Consider the following 25288-nt stretch of genomic DNA (forward strand, 5'->3'; position numbering starts at 1 on the left):
TGAATGATTCTACTCTCCATTCTGCTGGTGCTGCACCTGATTGTGAACCATTGTAATTGTTTTGAATCATAGGGCATACAAAAATAACTTGAGTGACTCATCTTTGCTAGCAGAATTCAACACATTCCTTATATCTATTATCTTCCTGTTGATATTTACTCTTGTCCTTAGTTTGTGTTGTCGCATATATATATATAGATATATACATTTTTTTTTTTTCAAATCAGTATTGATGACTTTATTTAACCTTTCCTACCTCCTCTTCTTTATTCATCAGGTGACAGTGAGGGAACCTCAGACACCTGATGACTCTGCTGCAATTACTTTGCTCACTGTAAGTCGGAGTCAAGGAGGACGGGGAGCAGTTAAAGTGATATGGATTCTTGAGGAAGCAGCAAGACATGATCTGACCCCTCTGAATGGTACCCTTCACTTTAATGAGGTATTTCTGATATTGTAATAAAAGATCTACTATTCTTAGATTTACAGATATTTTCTTCTTGGATGTGTTTGCAAGGTTGTTTTGTGTTTGTAAAAGTAGGAATTACCAAGTATGATAACAGCAGCAAAGGGCCAGTTTGAACTGGTGGGGTTAGCAATATCCGGCATCTTTTCAGACTGAAAAGGAAAGCTGTCATCCTCGTTTTAAAGCAGTAATGTAATCATCAGGAAGACAGGCTCTTCAAATATGAATTGTTTTTACTATTAAGAAAGAGGAACAAAAATGTTCTGAATGAGAAGAATGATTACAGGAACAGTTATTCCATTGCATTATCGTACTATCAAAAAGGAAAGTTGAAGGGGTAAGAAGGATAAATGAGTGTTCAACGCTTGCAGATTTAAAAAATAAATAATGTCACCATAGTCACTTAAGTGACTTTCAAATTGGACAGTGTTAGTTGACTCTGAGTTTCATGGCAGGAGGAGTTTCATTTAGCTCTAAAGCAGGAGCAACACTGTTGGATATTGTTGTCATCTTAATATTTGTATTTTACAGGCTACCAAAAGTATTTAATGAAGAAATGTCTTTTAAAATAACGCATAATTTATTCTGCATATACAAGGCTACTCTGCATTAAATAGATAGGTATACTTGATATTTCTTTTACTTTTAACCAGCTGGAATATAACTTTCTTTGTAAGACACTGGTATCTGGCAAAATTTTACTTGCCCATCTGTACTGATAGACCTAGAAGTAGTTTTTATTCCTGAAGTTCTTACATGTGCATACTTACAAGAATACAAACATGTACATTTGGTCTACTAAAGTTATATGTGTCTACTTTTTCCATCTATTCTTCTAAACATTTGCCACCTGTCAAAAATTTGGATTGGAAAGGAATTAGTTGTGATCTGTTACATATAATCTTAATAACATTGCTAGAGTTTATGCATTATATTGAATATGTACTTTCTGTTGGAAAAGATTATGTTTAGAAAGTTTCCTCTAAGACGAAAACTTCCATGTGAATATAATTTAAAAATAATTAAATTGCTATTTAGTTTCTGGGGTGTAACATAATGTTTGAGAGGCAATTTTTACTATGTATTAATCTGCGAGAAAATGTAATATCTGAATCAGAGATTTCTTATTTAAAAAAGTCAGATTACAGAATATATCAAACATATGCATACTTAATGCAATTTGTAAAGAAAAACTTTTTTATTTTATTTTTTTCATAATAGTGAATTTTGTTTAGTTTCAACTTTAATATCTTTATGTGATCCAGACTGAATCCCAGAAGTTGATTGTTATACGTGCACTAGAAGATGGCATCCTGGAAGGAAATGAAACATTTACCATTCAGCTAGTCTCTGCTGGTGATGCAGAAATATCCCCTGTAAATGGTAAAGAATTAATTAATTACGTTGTATTTTGAGACACTTTGTACAACAATTCTAGTAAGTCTGCTTGTATTATTTTAGTCTGCAGTACCTAAATATGTTGTGTGCAGTAGATAGCAGTTTTGAAATGTCAGTCTTTTTCTCGTAAGTTGTTTACTTGTCTGAAGAAATCAATGAGAATTTTAGGTCGTAATTTTTCACTCTAAATTAATTGTTGGTATAGACTTTTGTGTTCAGGTGTAAAAAAAACAACAACAACAATAAACAAACCACAGAAGAGTTAACATTGTGCAAAAAGAACCTTTTAACAAGAGGAAGCAACAATCAAAATCAGCTTCAGACCTGTAAGAAACTCGAATTAGTTTCATTTGTAAGGGACCATCAAGGGTGGTCATCTAGTGGAAAACCCTGCTAAGGGAACAGGAGACTTTTCAATTAGGTCAAGTTGCTGTGGGCCTTATCCTATCAAATTTTGCAGATGTCCAAGGATTCCACAGAGTCTCCTTAAAATTCACAACATTTTCAAGTTAGCTCTCTGTTGTAATTTTTTTTTTATTTACTGTAGAAGCTATGTTCTTTTCACAGGTCAGGCAACCATCATTATTATGGGTGATGAAGGAGCTTCTGGGGTTGTTGGGATAGCCCATTCATCCAAGCACGTTCTGATTGGAGAACCTTCTGCAAATTACAGTGGAACTGCTCTTATTAGGTGGGTACATCACTTATTTTTCCAAAGAAAGGACAACAGTTCAGTTTGAGAAGCTGTGAGACTCCACATTTGGCAAGCATTTCTTGAGAGCTGCATTTCATTATCACTTCTAAAATGAGAACTATTTTTAAAGTTAGATGTGTGTTTTTAAAGGAGGGCAGAATATGCTGTGTATGTGTCAAGTCCGTTCACTGTGATTGGGGAGCCCCAAATATTATTCTTAGTCTTCAAATTATTTACAAATTTAATTCATTAAATGAAAAAGAAAAAAATATTTCTAATTGAAAGAAAGGAATCAATGACATTTAAAGATTAATTGTGCTTTTCAGGGCTGGTTCCTGTATCATTTTTTGGTGTTTTGCTGTGATGGTTAGCAAAACCAAAGTGGTAACTTGTGTTTTAGTTGAAACAAGGTACAATTATTTTGCTACAGTCAGTCAGCCGAAAACAGGAGAAAGAAATGAAGATGTTACCATATCTTCGGAGACTTTATTGCAGCCTTTCAGTGCTTAAAGAGGCTTGTAAGAAAGATGGAGAAAGACTTTTTAGTAGGGTCTGTGGTGATAGGACAAAGGGTAATGGTTTTGAACTGAAAGAGAGCAGTTTAAAATTATGTATTAGGAAGAAATTCTTTACTATAAGGGTGATGAGGCACCCGAAAAGTTGTCCAGAGCAGCTGTGGCTGCCCCATCCCTGGCAGTGCGCAAGGCCAGGCTGGATGGGGCTGGGGGCAGCCTGGGCTGGTGGGAGGTGTCCCTGCCCATGGCAAGGAGGTGGAACTACATGATTGTTAAAGGTCCCTCCCAACCCAAACCATTGAATGTTTCTGTGGTTCTACTGAAAAAGGAATATGAAACTTTCCCCCGGTAGAACCTCAAATATGAGCAAAACACCAGCTTCTCATGCTGCCCTGAGACACATGAAAGATAAAGGGGTGCTTTGTGCAGCAGTAGTTGTGCCATATAGATCATATTAGGTATAGACGATTTTTTGCCATGACTTAGTTAACTGATGTCATGAACAGGATTAGGCTTTAGGTTTTTAGAGAACCAGCACATAGCAGTCTCACTGTAGTATTCTAGTGTTGTAGTGGGTATTCTACCCCTTAGAAACAAATTGCCTGGGGACATTACCTTTCAGTCCTGTTTTGCTTCTGCTACGCACAAGTGTTTCTCAAAATGCACAATGGAACAAATAACGTTCAGTTTTCAGTCCCCATCTTTGGGCTCTAAGTGTGAGGAAACTGTCGTGCTCTCTGTAAATACACAGCTTAAGATGCCTCCCAACATAGGGAAATAAAGCAGAACTGCAGAAATGTTTTCTCTCTGAAGAGAGAATTGTAATGTGAGCTATCTTAATAGTGAGCTGTCACATTAGAACTCATCTTCACAGTGCTAATAGCATTTCTGTTATGCACAACAATGTGATACACTGTCTGTCTCTGGATTGATTATTAACTATTAAAGGTAGAAAATAAAATCTGTGTTTGTGTTCTTACCTGCAGCCTGACACGTGGCCCGGGAATTTTTGGTGAGATCTTAATATATTGGAATATAACACCTCCTCATCATATGGAATTTGCTGAGATATCGGGGACCTTGACAATGCAAGACAGGCAGTCTGCAGCCATTGTTCTCATACAGGTATGCGGGAGCTTTTACATGAGCAGCTATTTTGAGCACTTCCTTTAATTTAGATAGTAACTTGGTTAGAAACTAATTATAAATCTCACCCAGGAAATAGTTTAAATACTTCTAGCTTTCAATATTTTTTCTCTCTAGGCTGTAGATGACAACCATCCTGAGGAGAAGCATCACTACCAGTTTCAGCTAACCGGAATCAGTGATGGAGCACTCATAAATGAATCCAGCAGCAAAGCAAATATCACTATGGCTGCCAGTGATTTTCCTTATGGAGAATTTACATTTTCAAGGGAATTAATGCAAATAACAGAAGAAGAAAAATGGGTATTAGATTAAAGTTCCTTCATATGTAAAATATGCAAAGATATCAGTATTCTTGCTATTTTCTAAAGCTAAGCTTTAGAAGAAAAATAAATCAACAGTTTCCTGCGTTTATCTTAGCACAGTCTCCTTGATGGTCATCTGAGGTTTTGGGGAATTTTAATAAATCTGAGAAAGACTGCTGTCTACTATATTGCATATACTCTGTATTTATTAAAGATAGATATTGTTATCTATCAGAATCTATTGAAAATATGCCTTTAGAACAGTCTTCTAAAAGCAACTATAACAGAAGAGCAAAGCCTTTTTTTTTTTTTTTTTTAATAGTGCCTTTTTCCCCTCAGGTTAACATCACTATTGTGCGTTCCAGGGGATGCTATGGCAGAGTGCATCTTTGGTTTCAGATAATAAATGGGACTGCAGAGGAGGGAATTGATTTCACTCCCATGGTAAGGGAGTTGTTGTTTGAACCAGATGAGGACAGTAAAATGATTGAGGTTGAAATTCATGATGATGACATTCCTGAAGGTCCTGAAGACTTTTCAGTGATGATTACCAAAGTGGAAGTCGAAGGAAGGTAAAGATAAAACTCCCCGTTGAACACGAGGTCAATGACAAACAGAAAGGCATGCTATATGTGGGATCTCATCTAGCTGTCTAAAGTCACCACTGGTATCCAGCTGTTTTACTGTAAAATTTCATAAGACAGATCATGATAGAAATGATTATCTCAGTTTTCTCAACATTAGCATAAACATTTTGTTGTTTGAGATTAACTAAAGGTAAAAGTCCATATGTTGCATCCATTCCATGAAAAGTATGCTTTGTATATTTTAAAAGGTACGGAAACAAGTTTTTACAAGATTATCATACACACTGTGATAAGTAAAATATGATTGTTTAATTGGGATATGCTTATAAAGTTACAAATACAATGTGTGGTTTAGAAATACCAGAAAGAATATTTTCTACCAAAAGAGAGAACACAAAAAATACAATGCTACATCTCAAGCAGATGTAACAATATGGGACTTTCAGGTCTGCATGATAAATACATTTCTGTTTGGTTTCTTTTTACTTACTGTATGTAGTTCATCATCTCTTGCATCCTGTCAAAAATATAAGTGATCATTATTTAAAATAAAGCACCAGATATGGTGTTTCTTCCCAACCTGCAATACTTGTAGTAAATCAGAATAAGTGAGCATTAAGATAACTCTCACAAAGTTGCATGATAAAAAGACAGTACTTCCATATATGGCTGAAATTACATTGTCATATTCCTCAGGAAGTTGATGCTTAAAATCATATATTTGTACCTGTAACTATGAAGTCTAATATTAGAGTAAGTATATTTGTCATTCATGGAATTCCCAGGTTTTGATACGACTTTCCTGTCATATCTGAAAACACTATTGGGCTACTGTAATTTCCTATTTTTGAATGACTGATGATTTGGAATTTCCACATTGCATATGAATTCCAGTAAATATGCACTGTCTGGAGTTGCTGTATATCTCACTTCATATGCATGAATGAAAACTAAAGCCCCTATATTCATGATGCAGTAGACTCTTCTATGTGTGAATATGTTACCAGGAATAAAAATGCACATGTGGCAAGTTGTCACTGCGTGGAATTCCATTGGCGTGCAACTAAATTTTGTAGAGTTCTGGCCCTTTAGCTTTTTAAATTTATGTTTCTGTAAGAAGTTGTATTAATATTTTGTATTAACAGTGACTGTATTAGGAAAGATTATCAAAGTCTTGGATTCCAACAGAGATGTACATACACAGTGCATTGTGATAGCCGTGTCATAAGATAGCAATGGGATTGACCTTTGCAAACAATTACCAGTTAAGTTTTTCCTGATTCAAGATCTTAATGCTTCATTTTGAAAGCACGCTGTCATGTGTAATGCGTAGATGTCACTAATAGCTAATCTTTGCTCAGATTGTGAGCTCATTAATATTTGCTAGAGTTTCAAGTTGCATGAAGTTACAAATAGAAAAAAAAGATAAAATGAGAAATAAAAAAATGAAATATATATATATGGAAATAAACTACTATTTTTAGATATATAATAGTTTGAGAAGATGTGCCCAAAAAGTCTTCAGTGATTGCACTCGGAAAGCAGAAGTATTTGTGGTAATCATTAAATTGTCATACATGCATCTTAAAACTTTAACATGATTTGTAATTTTTCTTTTATTTTATTTGCTATGTTCTTGCAAGTGGATTTGATTTTACCATAAAAGAAAATGGTCTACAGGTGGATCAACCCCCTATAATAGGAAATATCTCCACAGTACGAGTCACTATAGCAAAAAGTGACAATGCAGAAGGCATCATAGAATTTGATCCACAGTACATCCATCTACAAGGTAGGTTTACCTTAAGTTTTCAGTGTAGCTTAGAAGATAAGCCTGTGACCAGGTCACAAATTTTTGAGTTACCTTTCAACATCTACCCTGAGTTCCAATACAAACTATATAACCATCTGTAAATAAATTCTTGAGTACTTTTTCTTCATACTTTCTGTCACTGTAAAAATAGTAAAAGCATGACTGTGCAGATTTATTTACTTTTTTCACTTATGTACCTGGGGCAATAAATTTGAGAGTGAGGGGACAGGAGGAAAAGACCACCACACATTTCATTGTTTTTCATCATAAGAACAGAGTTGGTCTCCTATGACTCATTGTATTCTCAAGTTGCATCTGGGACATTCAACACTAATGCTGAAACTACTTTGGTATTTCTAGGTGGAAATTACTATAGGAAGTTATAAACATTGCTTCACTTACATATTTCTTTATTTATATTTTCATTAAAAATTTATAACTAATGTGACTTGATATATATGCCTATGAACAACAATTGAAACCTGTATATTGCTCCCTTGAAGACGGTAAAAATATGTAAGAAATGAATTGACCTTTCATATCAGCAATAATAATTTCATTCCGTATCAGTATTCTGATGGGTTCTTAACTTAGCTCCATTTCAGGTTGCTTTTGAATATTTCTTACAAACCTAAGCTATTCCCAAGATGGTAGTCTTGCTGCTTAATTAACTGTTTAAAAACTGTTTGAAGTGTTGTTCATTTATCACATTGAGTAGACTTTTCCATAATCCCAAAGATTTGCTTTTACATAATCTTTGAAGATCAAATGAGTGACTATAGTATAATAAAGTACATTAAAATGTAATATTTTCTTTTAAAGGAACAGTAAACTGTCATTTGTACAAATGAGGTTATAGCAGAGTAAAACACTTTTTTTTTTTTCCTATTACTGATTTGGTTGTTAGAAGATACTTACACTAACTTTAATCACTGACTAAAAATTTGAATGGGAAAAATGTGTGAGGAAGTTTTTAGAACATAAACCTCATTTCATCTTGATTAATGAAGCATGTGCTACTGTGCTACAAGAAACATCTGCTTGCTGCTATTAAAGTGGTGTTAGATGTGCTGTATTCAATTTTCAAAAATAATGCTCACAGTAGCTTCAGAAAATCCTGGTTGTGAGTACTGAAAGGTAAATGGACTTCTGTACACAATACTTAAAGATTTGATATCACATACCTGTCATAACTTTTTATCTCAATTATGCTTGCAGTGGAGGAAGATGCTGGAGTAATCATGATTCCTGTTGTGAGGAAGCGTGGAACTTATGGCTATGTAACAGCTAATTTTCTTTCTCGAAGCATTTCTGCACTTCCCAATGGTATTGACTATTTAATCCACAATAACTCTGTCACTTTTAATCATGGCCAGAACCAGACTTTTATCTACATCTCTATTATTGATGATGAAGTAAGGTAATTAATTTTTCTGATGTTTATTTTACTTTTCTTTTTAGAAGTCTTATTTTTTTTTTAATGAGCAGTATGCTTACATGTAGAATGGGAACTAAAAAGCAGATTCATAGAATAGAATGTATTGCTGCAGTGCTTCAATGCTGAGAATGCAGTGCTGCAGCAAATTGCTGTAGTGCTGAAAAAAAGTGTCTAAATATAAAAGGAAAAAAACTATTACTAATGTTTCATAGTTCGTGTAAAACTTTATGCAAAACCAAGACATTTCGTTACATTATCTGTATTATTAGGTACTGAATAGAATAGTACTGAATAGAATAGTACTACTGTGAATAATAAAATATTTTTCACTGCTTTAAAAAAAATCAAAACAACACATTAATTTAACATGAATAGGAAGAATGTTATTTTTATATTTCAGATACCACTGTTCTGTGCAAATGGGAAGAATCTTCTGTTGCATGTGTACAGATTTGACTTATGTATATCTTCAAGCAGATCCAATTGGATGTCTAATTGAATTACTAAGTATATTTTAACGTTTTTTTTATTGGATACCGAATAATCTCTCCCTTTTTCCTTTTTTTTTTTTTCCTTTTTCCTTTTTTTTTTTCTCCTTTTTCCTTTTTCTTCTTTCCATACAGTGAATTTGCAGAGCAATTTGAAATCCAGCTCACAGGAGCCACTGGTGGAGCAGTCCTTGGGCTCCACCTAGTGAGCCAGATCACTATTGCTAAAAGCGACTCCCCCCAGGGCATTGTCCGATTTCTCAACCAAAGTCGAATTACTCTTCCCAATCCTGATATACCCATGGTAGTGTCCCTGGTGCTGGAAAGAACTGGAAGATTGTTAGGAGACACACAGGTAGGCCCTCACTGTCAAACACTCTGGATGCTTTTCAGTCACTAGGTCAAAAAACTCTTCCGTTTTCCTTCAAAGGCTTGTGACTGATTTGTGGTGGGATAATTCCTGCTTTTCTTATGCATTTATTGTAGTTGCACTATAACAGAAAATGTAGTTAAACTTTTCTTCTTCTATTTCTCCTTCTCCTTTTTTTTTTTTGGTCTCTTGCGCTTTGTTTTAAACTAGCTTCTAACCCTGCCAAAAGTATGGTTAATTTCACACACAGGCAATTTCTTTTAATTCGGTTGAATCACTTCATAAAGCAGGTCATTTTTTTCAGTAAATTGTTTACTATGAAATTTCTAGTGTTTCTTTTTTTTTTAACTCTTTCCCAGACCACTGGCAAAGAAAGGTATAAACATGAACTAAGGTAGGTCTTTCACAGTCTTGGCAAATGACTGGAAAATTGGCATTAAAGACCATGAGCTCTCCCTCTTCCCATGTAAAATTTACCAGAGTCTTCTTTGTCTTTTTACTGGAAAATAAATTTGAGAAAGCAGGAAAGCAATGAAAATGACCAAAACAAAAATAACGTTAAAGTGTTGAATATGAACTCCTCAAAACCAAATCTAATTACAGGAAAATTCAAAAATACTAGCTTTTAATCAGGCTGAAAAAGTATGGATAATCATTTGAGGAATTAAAAACTTCTTGCAGATTGCTAAGTAAATGCTTGTCATTTTAGGTCTTCATATCACATTTCACAGGGAATGAGTACACACTTGGGGAGCTTTGCAAAACAATCTGGAAAGAGAGAAATAGAAACTGGCCAGTATATTTCCCATTATGTAGTAAAGAAATTTCAGTTTCTCTTCTTTTCTAGTTACTAATATTTAAAATTTCATAAACTGGCATTGTAGAAATCTTTCACAATTTCCTTTTCTAATTTTTTGCATTTATTTTTCTAAAGGATTGTGTGATTTCCCACAAGCAAATTATTAGTAACAGTATTAGCAACAAAGATATAAACATAGCTATTTACCAGATTCAGGATTTTTTTTTGTCGCTTATGGTACTCATTCATTTCTCCCCCTTGGGGGGCTACTATAATATATCACCACTCTTAATCTAGGACTGATATCTTCCACAGATTAATTGGGACATTTTAGGACCCAATTCAGAAGAAGTTTTATCTCCTGTGAATAATGACATTGGTGACCCTGTGAATGGATCATTTTATTTTGGGGAAGGAGAAGGAGGTCTGAGATCTATTAATCTACAAATCTATCCTCATGAAGAAGTTGAAGTTCAGGAGATATTTGTTATTAGACTGAGCCTTGGGAAAGGTGAAATAGAAATAGATCCTAAGGCAAACAACGTTACACTAATAGTAAGTCATTATTGCTTTGCTTTTTTTCTGAGACCTCTGTTGATACTGGTATTTATCCTGCAAAACTTTTAAAAATTAATCATACCAATTGCATTGTCTGTCATTTGGCTTTCTTGTCCCTTGTACTACTTACATGTATCGTTAAGGCTTTCGTTGTTAAAGAAGAAGAAAAGAAAAAGTAAATAATCTATCAGTAATAATTGGTACATAAGCCCTGACCTGGCCCTCTTTCTTGCAGAATTTTGTTGGAGCATGGATTGGGTCTTCATTCCTAACTGTCAGTGTGTTCCCTTTTTTGCCCTCTACCTCTCCTATAGCTAGCTTGTGTAAAGTAAATGGGAAAATCACAGAGCAGGACAGATAGGCAGGAGAGACGTATGTTGGAGAAGGCAGAGGAGATGTCAAGGGCAAATACTTGCTCTAGGGATACTGCAGTTAAGGAAATATTGATGAGACTTCTTACAGAAGTCAGAAAAAAAATCTTTCCTATAAACTGGACTTATTTGTTTTTCTTGTCTGTAGAGAAATGTATTGATGCAATTAGCTCCTGTTTCCACACACTCCTCATGTTCTCTGTCAGGGACCTAGGTTTTTTCCTCAGAATGGAGTGTTTCACCCTGCATGCCATTGAATTTTCTTCTCAGTAGGCACTGATGTTTGTGCAGAGCTAACCCAGGGCGAACCACCTCGATTCTTTACATAGCCTTTAGGTCTGGCAGAACTACATCAGTGTCGTGAGAACACAAAACCGATCAAAGTGACTGCTACTCGGGTTGCTGGTTCTGTATGTATACTGTTCCCTCCATTTCTCTTCAGGTCTTTCGAGGGCAGAGGGCAGCCTTAGAGGGCACACTGGATTTTTAGTCCTTTTTTGAAAGTTTTTATTCGCAGCAAAAGTTTCAGAATAAATTTGCAGCAAGGACTTCTCATAAGTATACCTGTCTGCTTTTGTCATTTGTTTCCATCAATCAGGTTTGGGCAGGTTTGCTGAAAACTGAAAAGGGGATGTGTGGTTTTTCTTCTGTGTCTTGCTCCAGGAGATATGTTTTCCAAATCCTTTCAAAATTAATTTACTCTCAAATGTATTTAGATGATTTTTAAAGTACAAGTTGTTTACAGTTGAGTGAGGCTCAACTTAGTGGATAGAATCATCATTGCCATTTGTTTTCATATGAAGCTTCAGTCAATTAAAGCCCAAGCTTGCCTTTTTATTGACAACCTCATATTTTGACTCCTGCTCAGTTTAGAGCCTTCTCAGAATTCTCCAGGTATCACTGTAGGATCTTCTCACAGAAGAGCGACTGCTTCATGTGCATGTGAGTGCGTGCATGTGAGCTTGATATCACTCCTTTCTGATATGCTGACGGTCCTGTCTCTGTCTGGTTTTGTTGTCGTTGTTCTCCTCACAGTCTCTATTCTAACTGCTACTGTATTCTTGAATCTTAAGAGAGAAAACTCTTTACGCAGAGCTAGTAGATACATGTCCTGTAGAACCTGGCAACAAAAATCATAATGACTTGAGCAAGAATATAACTCAGTCTACATTTCTGATTTTTTGTTTGCTTACTTGCTTTTTTACAGATACAGAAGTTTGGTGATCCTAATGGAATCGTACAGTTTGCTCCTGAATCGTTGTCTGAGAAGAACTATACAGAGCCCTCGGCAGTGGAAGGGCCACAAAGTATACCACTGTTTCTCAGACGAATTCAAGGCACTCTGGGAAACATAACGGTACTCTCACTCTTATTGTTTTCCTAATAACCAGTACAACCTGAAATCATCAGTATGAACATATGGAGGACAAAAGAAATGATTTTTCCATGCCTTTCAATTGCTTGTTGCTCAAATTCATTTTTGAAGGGCTCTCTTGTCGACTGACTTTAGCAAGGGGCTCAGATTCAGTACTTGTGGTTTGGAAGGTCAGATTCAGTCTCCTCACTGATCAAGAAAAAAGAGAAACAGTAATGCAATGCTTGTCTCTCTCCTTTGTCTGTCTCCCCTTCTGCTTTTGATGGGAGGACAGAACAGAACACACTTTTTTAGTAAGCTTTCTTTGAGACCCTCACAATTTACTTTTTTTCCAGCTGTACTTAAAGGTAAGAATGGACTTTTTTGAACTATCACATTGTTACTTAACTAAATTGTTTTAGAAGTCTGCATTTTAACAAGTTTTTTTTTTTTATCATTATTTCAATTTCAAAGCATCTGCTGTGTTTAACGAGGACTCTTGACCTCTTTCTGATGTGAGGAGTCTTGAAGGGAGGAAAAACAGCAGGGATATCATGGTGTAAAAATAAAAATAATTTTTGAACACTGTTCAGAGATTCTACAGAATTTTAAATAAATCTTCTGAAGATACACAAATGAAAAAGTTATATTTTTAGAGAAACAACACACACTCCTTTTGCAAGACAACCTGTATGTCTCTTTCTGTATATATCTAAAACAATTTCTAATTTATCTACTTAAAGCCAATCTGTTCCATATCCTCTCTATTTTGAATATTGAATGTGAAAGTTTCTGATTCTGTGGGTAATTTTGTTTTCTCCTATTTTGTTAATTTTTTAAACTCTTTTCAGGTTTACTGGGAAATACGTAGTGAATCTGACATCACGGGTGACTTTCTTATGACAGAAGGATCTGTTGTCATTGCTGACCAGCAGAGTACAGCTGAGATAATTATCTACCTGTTACCTGATGATATTCCAGAACTAGATGAGAGCTACACAGTGCAGCTGATTTCAGTAGAAGGTGGAGCAGATTTAGACCAAGACAGAAGAACTTCAAAGATCAATGTTTTTGCAAATGATGATCCCCATGGGGTGTTTGCGTTGTACTCTGATCAGCAGTCAGTATTAATAGAGAGAGATCTCAATCGGTATATTCAGATTAACATAACTCGGCATGCTGGGGCATTTGGAGAAGTGGTCAGTCAGTACCAAATCTTGTCTCATCACAAAGAAGCACTAACTGCACCTGGGGATGAGGAGGGATACCTTGCCATAAAAGATGGTGCCAGCTTTGGAGTGAAAAGAGTGCCAATAAGCAGCCAGGTCTGTATTATCCTTTTAGATTATTTGATATTTATTTTTTACTTTTGTCTTAATCACAATACAAATCTGTAATAAGATGACTAGACTCAACAGAATCCACTATGAAGAAACATCAAAGAAGGTTTTTTAATATTATGAATTTATGCAATAGAGATGGAGTTAAATATCATATTTTTACATAATCTTACAAAATCACTATGGTGCATATGTTCATATATTCCTTTTTTCCCTCAATCATTGATTAGCACTATTATCACTTCAATATTTTATTATTATATGCATCCAAATACTTTCTTAAGTTTCCATTTTGGATTGTCAATAGTGATCTGGTGGTGCTGACACATGAAGCAGCAGATATGTTATCTTCAGTTCTCTGTGTTTCCAGTTAGTTTTTTATTATTACCATTTTACATCCACACTGTGGTGAATCGTAAGGATTAAAATCAAGCTGAGGCCCACTATGTCAGTTACAATTTATTAAAATGGCAATAGTTGCTTTACAAATTCACAGTCTAACAAACTGCTGATAATCACATTCACAACATTGATGTTTTATCTGTAGTTCTTTTGAGAAAGGTAATCAATAAAATGCTTGTCTTGAAAACACAGCTTTTGTATGCAAGTGAAATAAAAGAGGCACATCAGTCTGCTGCTTAATTCTTTGAAGTGGTGGATCTCATGTTTTAGTGGAATTAAATTTATACCTTTTTATTTAAATTCTCTCTTTCAAAGGCATTTCTTTTACTGGGCTTGAATTTTACTCTGGAACTGATTAATGTAAGTCTGGTTAAGGGAGGTGCCAAGGATGTGCCTAAAATATTAGAAGAAGCAAAGTCAGCTGTTCTGCTTATTCCTGAGGAAGCTGCCAATTCAGAGGTCAGTATGACATTTCAGGCTAAAGTATGGCATAGCTACCACACTGCATTACAGAGGATAACTGCTGTGAGGATTCAGTTGACACCATGAAGTTTTTGTAATTGCAGCCAATTTAATGAGCGACTTTTCCAGTTATTACTTATACTATGTGTTAAGATTTCTGGAAATGTTTTTTTAAATCCTTATACAAATTTGTTAGTACTGCTTGAAAATGTCTCTTCATCTATTAGTTTTGATATATATTTTTAAAGCTACAGTAAATAATGTAAATATTATGGTTAATTTGTATTATTGTTTATATGAAATGGAAGTTCTGAGACTTAAAGGAAAAAAAACTAATTCTGGACAATGTTTTCCTTTAAGTACAGCTGCCCAAAATTAGATTACGGCATGTATGCAGTAGTATGTGCAAAAAGAGGTGGATGTCATGCTGTTTTTTAAAGCAGTTGACAATACATTTGGCTAATCTCTGAGAAATTCTGCTTCCGGCTACTTTATATGATAGTGAAAAAAGAGAATCTGTGTATTCTGATATAGTGTATATGTTTCAGCTACTTTTTAGGTATCAGGCAAAGACAAGAGCATGCTGAGTTTTTGGCCCTCACATTTTGCTTATCTTTTAATTACATATTTCTTTTTCTTGAAATGCTGTTCGTTCTTTTAATTTATAATTAAACTTAATTTAAATGGTCTTACTGTAAATATTATATACTATCATATAATATATCCAATTATCAGTGCTTTTAGAATGTGAGAATTATCCTTTTAGAGCAATTTGCTTCTTAAACTGAAAGAAAAGTAGATTATGCTAGCAAAAATATTCCCATTAGCAATTTCATATGGCAACAACTTTGTACTGGATACATAGTAATTTATTCTAGCTTTATGCATATATGTATAGTACTACAGCTATTACTGTGAGTATTAAAGGTATTTGTTGTAAACAACAGACACAGAATGCTGTGTTTAGTGTTTTTAGTACTGAAATCTGAGTAATATTTGTTAATTTCCCTGAGATCTAATTCTCAAAAAATCTCAGATTTAGCATAATTGTTAAAGACTTGTCAAGGGAGGGAGGAAGGGGGAGAAAGAGAGAGAGAAGTAGAGAGAATACACACACATACATGTGATATCTATATTTGTCACAACTATGTTTATGATTGTGAAATGCCTGCTTCAAAATATTTAGTGCACTTGCACATGTTATTGCCCATTCTTATTCAGTTTTCTCTATCAAAATTGATGTTTCCACAGGTTGGCTTTGAATCTGTTACTTTACGACTTACAAACATTGTAGCAGGGACAGGTCAGGCTGTCATAACCAGAAAGGGAGTTTATGGCTCTGTAACAGTTAACTGGATTTCAGGATACCCACCAGACCTGATCACTGACTTTGCTCAGTCAGGCAATATTACTCCTTCGTTTGGTAAGTACTCTCTGAGGAAAGAGCTGTGAAAGTGGCTTAAGTGGTGATACCACTTTTTAGTTATTGGTACCTGTACACGTTTCCTCTATTAATAAGTGTGATTAGGATGAAATTGTATGAACTGATTTTTATCTGTAAGCAATATTTTCATTTTATGAACGAAAACAAAGAAAAAAGAAGAGAGCTAAACTTCTTAGATACATGTGTTAGAGGTAAGCACAGTGCTGTACACTGATGGACAGCTTTATATAAAAAAGATCCTCGTGCAGATTTCTTCTTCCAAAATGGAGTGGAATTGCCTTTAGAGGCTCTGTCTCAGTATATTCCCAGGTAAAATGGGGTTTTGAATTGTGAATTTGAACTATTGAACTATTGAAATGAATTTGAACTATTTAGTGGTTTTGAATTGTGTTCTCTTTCTTGCGTCTCTTTTGTTTCAGGTACTGTTCTATTTTCACCTGGTGAGAAAAGTAAAGTAATCTCATTTCAGGCTACTCCAAGCATAAACAAACATGAGTCATTTGCCATCTCTTTAACATCGGTGCACAGCAATGCGTCTGGTGGGGCTCGCCTGAGGTAAAGCTATTACTCATAACCTTTAGTTGCACAGATACTGTAAGAACCTGCATGCAGGAATATGCCTTATACAAATCCCTTTTAAATTATTGATAGGTAGGAAGATGTAGTGCCTTTTTGGATAAATTCGTAAATCTTGTCTCAGCTGGAATCAAATATCAGTACTGCAGACCTGACCTTATCAGAACTGAGGCTCGTCTCAAATTCCAATCTGTTTCATGCCAGTGGGATCCATGGTGTCTGGGACATGTCTCAATCTATGGGGACGGTTAAGAAAATAAAGGATTAGGATTGACAGCTTTAGCTAGGAAGCTGAAGAATGAAAGGGACTCTTAAGAGTTTTCATTAGTCTCCCTAAAAATCCATAGTTAGATGATCTAAGGTAACAAACACTGTTTTTAGAATCATTAAGATTGGAAAAGACCTCCAAGATCATCTGGTCTAACCACCCCCCTACTACCAATGTCACCCACTAAATGATGTCCCCAAGCACCACGTCCAACCTCTCCTTGAACACCCCCAGGGACGGTGACTCCACCACCTCCCTGGGCAGCACGTTCCAATGCCTGACTGCTCTTTCTGAGAAGAAATGTGTCCTAATTTCCAACCTAAACCTCCGCTGGCGCAACTTGAGGCCATTCCCTCTAGACCTATCACTAGTTATCTGCTAGAAGAGGCTGACCCCCCCAAGCTCCCCACACCTTCCTTTCAGGTAATTGTAGAGAGCAATATGCTTAGAACCTACTTCATTCATTTTATATATATGAGTGCGTGTGTGTATGTGCGTGCATGTGTGTGTTCTTAAAAGCAAAACCATTACATTTAATACAGGCTTCCAACTCAGCTAGGCTGTTATCTATTCTTCAAATTACTTTCTTTTCATTCTTCTTTATTTATTGATAATTTATTGATTAAAAATGGTATAAGATGAATGGACCTAGAACAAAACTGTGTATGGAGAAAGGTATTTGCTTCTTCACATTACAATTTTACTGGCAAATCTGAAGGAAGTAAGGAATGAGCTGGATGGCTAAACTTCTTGGACTGACCTGTTCTCCTAGGCCTGTATGTTCTGTGGACTGGTGTCCTCAGAGCACCTATTTACCATGTGAGTTAAAAGTCTTGAGTGTACAAGAATGGTGTTTTCTTGAAAACTTCAGACAAGATTGCATGGGAGGCAAATCTGACAATTACTTTAAAGAGTTTTTGACTTCCTTAGTGGTGGAACTTTATGGACTTTATTAATGAAAATTGCACACTGTAATTGCAGTGCTATTTGGTAACCCATAGCACTGACTACTGGGTCAGTTTTAGAGATAAGTGTAAGATCCAAGGTTTAGTAAAGGCTTTTTTGAAAGCAGAATAACACAGTTGTCATCTCTATGCTTTTTTCTTATAAAAAGGGGATATATTTTACATGAACATAATAGAGTTCAAATTGATAATGCTAATGGGGTTCAAATCTGGAAAAAATACTATGAGTAATATCGGGAGGGAAAGGTTAATACTTCAAAACACCACTGTAAGTCTTAAAATAGTTTCCATCCTTCTTTTGCTTCCTAATTAAAATAGGAGATGTGCTGGCATTGGTTTAGTCCACGGTTTTCTCCTTGTACAGGAAGTGCATGCTATGGTTAAAACTATTATTACTCAGAGCGGCTGTATTGCAGTATATCTTCCTGTATTGTATGCACAGTAGAAATACATGATACATTTCTTTTCCTCTACATTTTCTCAGGAAGGCCTTATTTAACTTATCCTTTATTCTGTATTCTGTGTTGATTCAGGATGTGTTAAGCCTGTGGAAGGCTGTTTGACACAATCATTCCAAAAACATTTTTCAAAGAACCTCTTTACATCTTGCCTTGTATGGCTGCTATTTCTTCCCTCTACTATTACACATTTTTCTTCTAATTTGCTTTCTTACAGCCATTACTGGCTGTTCAATGGAAGCTGTCCTGCTTGGGTGTTTTAATTTTCACATTTCATGTTTGTTCACTCAACTTCAATATCTTTTCTGTTTCAGGTCAGGACTTACAACAGCTGAAATTGAGCCAATGGGGATCTTTCAGTTTGCTCTTAACTCAACATCTGTTTCAGTTGAAGAAGATGTTCAGGCAGTCACACTGCATGTCCAAAGACTGTTTGGTTTTCAAAGTAATCTCACTAAGCTGACATATCAAACCACTCCAGGAAGTGCCAAACCACTAGAGGACTTTAGACCTGTCTATAATGGAGAGCTTATATTTGTACATTTTCAGACAAATGCCACAATAAAAATATCAATAATCGATGACGCTGTTTCTGAAATGGAGGAATTTTTTTTTGTAAATTTGACTGCTGTGGAAATTTTAGATCTTCAATCTGTGAAACCTGACTGGAGTCCACGTTTGAATCCTGCTTTCAGTGTTGCAAAAATTAGTATCCTGGATAATGACATTCTTCATGGAATACTGAGTTTGGGGCCAGAGTTGATTTATATTGAAGAAGACACAAACAGTAGTACCCCCAACACCGTAATAATTAGTATCAGAAGGACCCAGGGCTTTACTGGTAATATTGAAGTATCTGTTAAAACTTTTGGTGGAGTAAGTGCACAGAGTGGAGTAGATTCATATCCTTTTGAAAATGCTTATGGAAAATCAAACTTCACGTGGGCAATGGAAGGAGAAGATTTTGAGGAACAGTCAGTCTCTCTGACTTTGCTGGATGGAGAAACAGAAAGCAAGGTGTCCATAAAAATTTTTGATGATGATGAGCCTGAAGGACAGGAATTGTTCTATGTTTTCCTCTCAGATCCTGAATGTGGAGCTCAGATTGTGGAGGGAAAAGATGAACATGGATTTGCTGCTTTTGCTACAGTAATTATTACAGGTAGCCTTTTTTTTTTTTTTTTCTGCCCAGAAAATAAGTAAATATGTCAGACCTAAGTAATAGTGAGTAACTGTAGGTGCTTATAGCGATTTTTATGTGAAGTATGGCATTTCTATTGAACAATAAACAGGATATTACGTTACCAAATCTTGAGTTTTTCAGATTGGAGAAAACATCTAATACACCCAACCCCACCATGAATCCCTTAGCAATATAGCTCAAGATACATTTATAGATGCTGCTTATCTCTGCTCTTGTCCAGTTTCCCTTCATGGAGGGAAAGTCTGAGTGGTTTTGTTTCACAAGTAGTGGCATCACATTTTTTTGTTTGATTGTTTTTTGGTCATTTTGTCACCTTCACCCTGAATGGGGTTTCTGTGAGGTGTAAAAAACAGGGTAATGTGTTTTCACATCTTGATACTGTGTAATTCAACTCTGCAGTTTATTTATCCTCTGCTTCTGAAGACAGAAGATAAGAATGTGCTTGAATGGACATCTAGGAAAGAATTTTTCTTTCAGTCAGTGCACACTGCTGTGAGAAAGCTCCAATTTCTGTTGGGTTTTAAAAACTGTTAGCTTTTCAATATCTAACAGACTTCTCCACTGAATATAAACATATATAAATTATAAAAATATAAAATTGTTTGACAGCAATGTGAATTGAACTTCTAGAAACTAATGGGGAATTGGAACACTAGGCTAATCAAGAAAATTCCATGTAAGGTACAGCATTTACTGGAAGCTTTGTGTATTCAAATTGTCTTAACAATGCAAGATAGGTGCTGGGAACAGATATTAAACTTTGCTGTTGGATAAGTGTATGTGGCGACCAAAATTAGGTGTGCAGGAACAGACCGTTTAAAATGGATGTGCACGGCTTCTGAAATTCACCACACAAGCAACCAATTGGCCATATATGCAGGTTAAACAAGTGTGTGCATAAACATGATGGGAATTTGAACTTGTATTGAATCCTACAGAAGTGTATTACCATGTTCCAGAGTTACACCCTGAGGACAGCGTGTGCACAAAGTAAGGTAGGAGACAGCTTGGTTTAAGGAGAAGCATCAAAGGATCTATCTGCATTTAACTATATAGATAGAAAGATACCACAGATTAAATATTTGTGCATGCACAAAACCAGACACAGTTTCTGTTAATCGTTGGTATGTATACTGATGTTAAACATGCACTGCATCAGAACTAGGCTGCAGAGTAACAACGTCAGTACCTATAAGGAGAAATCCTTTAGAAGAGAGATTTTATGGGACATTGTGAAGAGGCATTAGTTTCCCTTCATTAGCCCAGGATTTTTTTTCTTTCTTTTTTCTCCACTGCTGCTTTGCTGAAGCTATTTATATTCTCATGAGAACAATACAGTATTTTCCAGCTCCATAGTTTCTCGCACTGAATTAAATATTTAGGAGAAAACCTAACGTAGCAATTTAGGAAAATGAATGGAATCAACAACATTATGGGTGGGCTGAATAAGGGAGCTGAAGTCATGTCCTTAGAAGCCTGTCTTTATCCCATAACCAACCATGACAACGCTGTGTAAGGGCATGCTGATGTCCATTTCTTTTTAGAAAGAATATGTTTTAATGGGTATGGTAGATGTAAAATAATATAGCTGAGACTGAGTATGAGTATCTCATAAGGTAATTATAAGTATGTTTTTTGAAACTGTTCTTGATTACTGTAACACCTTGTCTCTTGAAGTCATGGGACAGAAATTCAGTCAGTTTGCTGAATGCTGCTGAAAATAGAAGCTTAAGTGCAGGGGTGCTGCCAGGATTCTTATAAGGAATTTATGTTCAAAACTTCTGTTCTGTTGGTTAAAATAAAATGTAGAAATGCCAACATTTGAAGTTCTGGATAGATATGGAATGTAAATTAAGAATAGTAACATAGAAGAAATTTTCTTAAGGCAGCCCTTGGTGGTCTCTTAGTGTATACTATTTGTACCTAGTTTTTATTTTTATTTTTATTTTATGTTATTTTTATTTTATATTTTTATTTTTATTTTATATTTTTATTTTTATTTTATATTTTCATTTTATCAGTTATCCATGTTAAAAATATAATTTAGTCCCAGCTTAACTTTCTTGCTAACTAATTTCTTGGACTGTTTTCTATATAGGAAGTGATCTTCAGAATGGCATTTTGGGATTCATTCCAGAAGTACAAAGTGGTCTTGTACTTGATGAAGACTCTGAGAACAGAGAGGTGCTGCTGATTGTTGCAAGACAACCAAACAGGTGCAGACAACAGCTGATTCAAGTGCTCCTCCCACATGCTTGTTGAATCAAGGATGCTGCTGTTAGCAGAAGAGGTTATCATGGAGTTTTGTAATAAATCTTTGCCTTTCTGCTCCTTTAATGATTACCCTGAATTTGGCAAACTGGCTTTTAGATGTGATTAGGTCTGTTGCTGTTGTAAAACTGAAACTGAAAATGCAAATATGTTCCAACTTATGCCATAAGGCAGCAAAATTGGAAGTTTTGCTAAACATAAAGTATTTATAGTGCTAGAGGTGAAATTAAAATTCTCTTCTCACTGGGTAGGAATAGGAGGTTGGAATATTTGAATGAGCAATTAAGACAACGCTTAAGTGTCAGCACTATGTCTTCAGTCACACTGATACTGTGTTTTTCTAACTCATGTACATGTTGCACACTTATGTGTGTTTTAGACAAGTATTCTCAAGTATTCTAAGTTCCTCAAGCTCGCAGGAAAGCCAGATTCTGTCTGGCTTACCAGGCAAATGTTTACCATAGTATTAATCAAAGTACTTGGGCACATCCTTGTCTTTCAAACGTAAGTCTCTTACTCAGCTGATCCCACCTAGTTACCTAGTTGATTTTGACTATTAAAGAACAACGTTACCTCTGTGGTTTGTTTCCTAAAGTAATAGTGCTGTCTTTCAGTACATGTTTACTCTTTTGATTTGCTTATAGAGCATTTGAAGATGTGAAGGTCTTTTGGCGTGTGACCTTCAATAAAACAGGTGTTGTCCTTCTGAAGGATGGCATGAACTTGGAGAACGAGCTAGTGTCTGTTCTGGGAGCCACTACCTGCGTGGCAGGTCAAACAACATGCAACATCTCCATTGAAATAAAACCTGATAATGTGAGTAGTTTTTGCTCATTTATGTACATCGCAATGTTGCTGAATTGCAGTTTATCAAGATGAAAAAAACACCCCTCTGATACAGAGGAATTGATGTGTAGATGCGGTTTGAAGATGACAACTGAAGATCTGCTCAGTTCCTTTGCAAACACATTTACTTACAGGCTTCTACTGTTTCCATTGTGACCGGTAAAAATTCAGGAAGGAGTTAAGTATTTAATTTGAAGAGTAAAATGCAGGTCTCAGATTCCTACATAACAATGACAAAAAACAGAATGGACTCATCTCAGTGTGCTCTTAACCTCCAAACAATATTTTTTTCATCTATCAAAGCACTTCTTTGTGTGCCTTATGCAAAACGTATCCTGCAAGTAATATCTTCGCATTCAGCAAAAATCTTCTAGTACAACTTCTTATTTTTACATGTCTAGGTCTAGCACAATGATATGTGAAAACTGCTGATCTCTGACTATCTAGTCACCATCTAGGTTACAGGAGACTCTTAAGAAATGTTGTGTTAATGGTTCTCATTCTTACAGAGCGTTCAAAAAGTCTGAAACTTTGCAGGAAATTATCCTAGCAGTTAGGATATTGTCAAAGCTGAAGTACAGGGAACTGAAAAAGCCAAAAAGAGAAGGTTTCCCCCATTTTTCTGACTATGTTCTGTAAAGTAGTGCAAGATGTATGAAATGGTGATAAGAGGGGTGCATTGTCATAGTTCAGGAAGAGAGCCATCTTCCTTCTTCAGATATTATTTTAAAATGAAAGAGCCAATGAATAAAATAGTGGGACACAGGCTACCTTGCTGAGTAAAGTGGAATTTTGAATCCTTAGTCTAAAGGAGTGATATTATTTAATGACAGTAGTGCAGCAGCTGCTGCACCACATGATTTTACCACAAGCAAGTGCTGATCTAACAGGTTCTAATGGAGGGCAAAAGGTCCCTATGGCATTCCAATAAATTGGTGCCTGCCCTCGATTGGTCAAGATCATTCAATTTAAAGAATTACTTAACAACAACTCAATTAAAATGTTAAAAAATTGTTAATGTTAAAATGTTAAAATGTTAAAATTAATTCCCCAAATACTTGCCATTTCTTCTTCCAGTTATAGGTAGTTTATAAATTAGTACCAAATATATATCAAAATGATGAAGTAATAAATACATTCAATAAATATTTTACATTTTTATGGCATATTGTGTAGCATTCTGGGCTTTAAAGGTTTTGCCTTAGCCAGCTATATAGACTTTGTTAGCTAAGACATGACTCCAGCTTTTCTAGAATTAAATTAGGATTTCTAAAAGGCCATAGTTGACACAAAAAGCTGTGCTCACTAAAAAAAAAAAAAACCTTCAATGCCCATTTTTTTTTTTCTGTAATACTATTGTCTTGTAAAGAACTACTCTTTTGCAAGTTTTCTTCTTTATGAGTGCAAGTAATAGGTACAAATGACATACTTCCAATTGATTTCTGGAATCTCAGTAGTGTGATATCTATTTCTAAACACCTTATGTTTCTATTGTAGGTACAAAATCAAAAATGAGACAGTGTGTGTCATACAGAATTTTACTATGTCTACCTTATTTTCAATAGACAGGCATAAAGAATGTAGAGTTGACTAGATTGATTCTTTGACAAATGGATGCTAAAATTCAATAGCCTGTGTTTACAAATAGACAGAATATTTCTGTATGTCTTAAACCTCATGAAGGTTGGAGCACATTTCAAAAAATATGGTTTTGATAAGTGTTAGTGGAAGTAATTCATTGCACATAGAAAATAATGCATACATTTTTTAAAGCTGGAAGTAACTAGTAGTAAGCCTTATAATGATATGAAAATCATCCCTCATTTACAGGTACCTGAATTTGAAACATATTTTTTTGTTGAGCTGTATGCTGTAAGTGCAGGAGCTGCATTGAACAGCAGTTCCAGATTTGCTTTTGTAACCGTTCTTGAAAGTGATGCTCCTCGTGGTTTAGTATATTTTGCCGTGGGATCTCGTTTTGCTGTGGCTCATAAGAAAACAACTTTAGTCAGTCTGCAAGTGCTCAGAGATTCTAGTACATCCGTAACCACAATGGTTAGCTACAACACGCAGGTAAGACTGACATATTGTTAAATCACTGTTTATTCTCTAAAGAAAATTTTACTGTAATGAGCATTTGTTTTTTTTTTCAGGAAACAGTAAAACATTTGCTGGGCATATGTAGTCTAGTTGCTTTATTTTTCCATTAGTAAAAAGATATGCTTTCATTACATTGTCAAGATTGGTTTTGTTCATAATACATTTCGGTAGCCCCAAAGAGTATGCTCAGTCAGGCATTAAATACACTCTTTTCTTTGTCCTAAGGCTCTTATGAGACTCCAATTTTTGAGGCTTCGTTCTCTGAAGTTTTTTTAATGATGGGTATGACTATCAAGATTAAGATACCAACAGTCTTAGGTCACAGTTTTATTAATACAGAGAGCAGTCTTAGAAAGAGTACTTCTATGTTGTTTAGTAATTTTGGGAAAAAAAAAAGACTGAGATTCTCTGATTCAGAATCATGTGCTTAGGTGAATTTTATCATCCCCATTCATTTTTGTTATATTTACAGATTTACATTTGTATGTTCTAACTGTTGACCCTTTTAACTGTAAATGAGTACCTCATTTTTACTGGCAGAAGACAGTTTCTCCTTTAGCAGAAGTAGCATTGCTGCAAAAACCTTTGTTTCCTTCCACCTACAGTTGTGACTCCAACATCAGGGCACATGCTGCAAGAAGGATTCCTCT

At 35.4% G+C, this 25288-nt stretch overlaps 1 protein-coding gene across 2 annotated transcripts in view; it reads left to right on the forward strand.

Annotated features, from left to right (window-relative positions):
• ADGRV1 (adhesion G protein-coupled receptor V1) overlaps window positions 1-25288 on the forward strand; it is a 288840-nt gene that overhangs the window by 101997 nt on the left and 161555 nt on the right. For both annotated transcript variants that reach the window (XM_083816849.1, XM_083816850.1), the window contains 19 exons: window positions 278-442; window positions 1732-1849; window positions 2432-2555; window positions 4060-4198; window positions 4337-4522; window positions 4864-5096; window positions 6755-6903; window positions 8143-8344; window positions 8986-9205; window positions 10335-10574; window positions 12156-12305; window positions 13154-13627; window positions 14360-14503; window positions 15758-15929; window positions 16370-16505; window positions 18532-19379; window positions 21520-21637; window positions 22337-22508; window positions 24369-24611. In XM_083816849.1, the coding sequence (XP_083672975.1) occupies window positions 278-442; window positions 1732-1849; window positions 2432-2555; window positions 4060-4198; window positions 4337-4522; window positions 4864-5096; window positions 6755-6903; window positions 8143-8344; window positions 8986-9205; window positions 10335-10574; window positions 12156-12305; window positions 13154-13627; window positions 14360-14503; window positions 15758-15929; window positions 16370-16505; window positions 18532-19379; window positions 21520-21637; window positions 22337-22508; window positions 24369-24611 (4233 nt within the window). The remainder of the gene's footprint in view (window positions 1-277; window positions 443-1731; window positions 1850-2431; window positions 2556-4059; window positions 4199-4336; window positions 4523-4863; window positions 5097-6754; window positions 6904-8142; window positions 8345-8985; window positions 9206-10334; window positions 10575-12155; window positions 12306-13153; window positions 13628-14359; window positions 14504-15757; window positions 15930-16369; window positions 16506-18531; window positions 19380-21519; window positions 21638-22336; window positions 22509-24368; window positions 24612-25288) is intronic.

This window comes from Anser anser, assembly GCF_964211835.1.
Source record: "Anser anser genome assembly, chromosome: Z".
Taxonomy (NCBI): Eukaryota; Metazoa; Chordata; class Aves; order Anseriformes; family Anatidae; genus Anser; species Anser anser.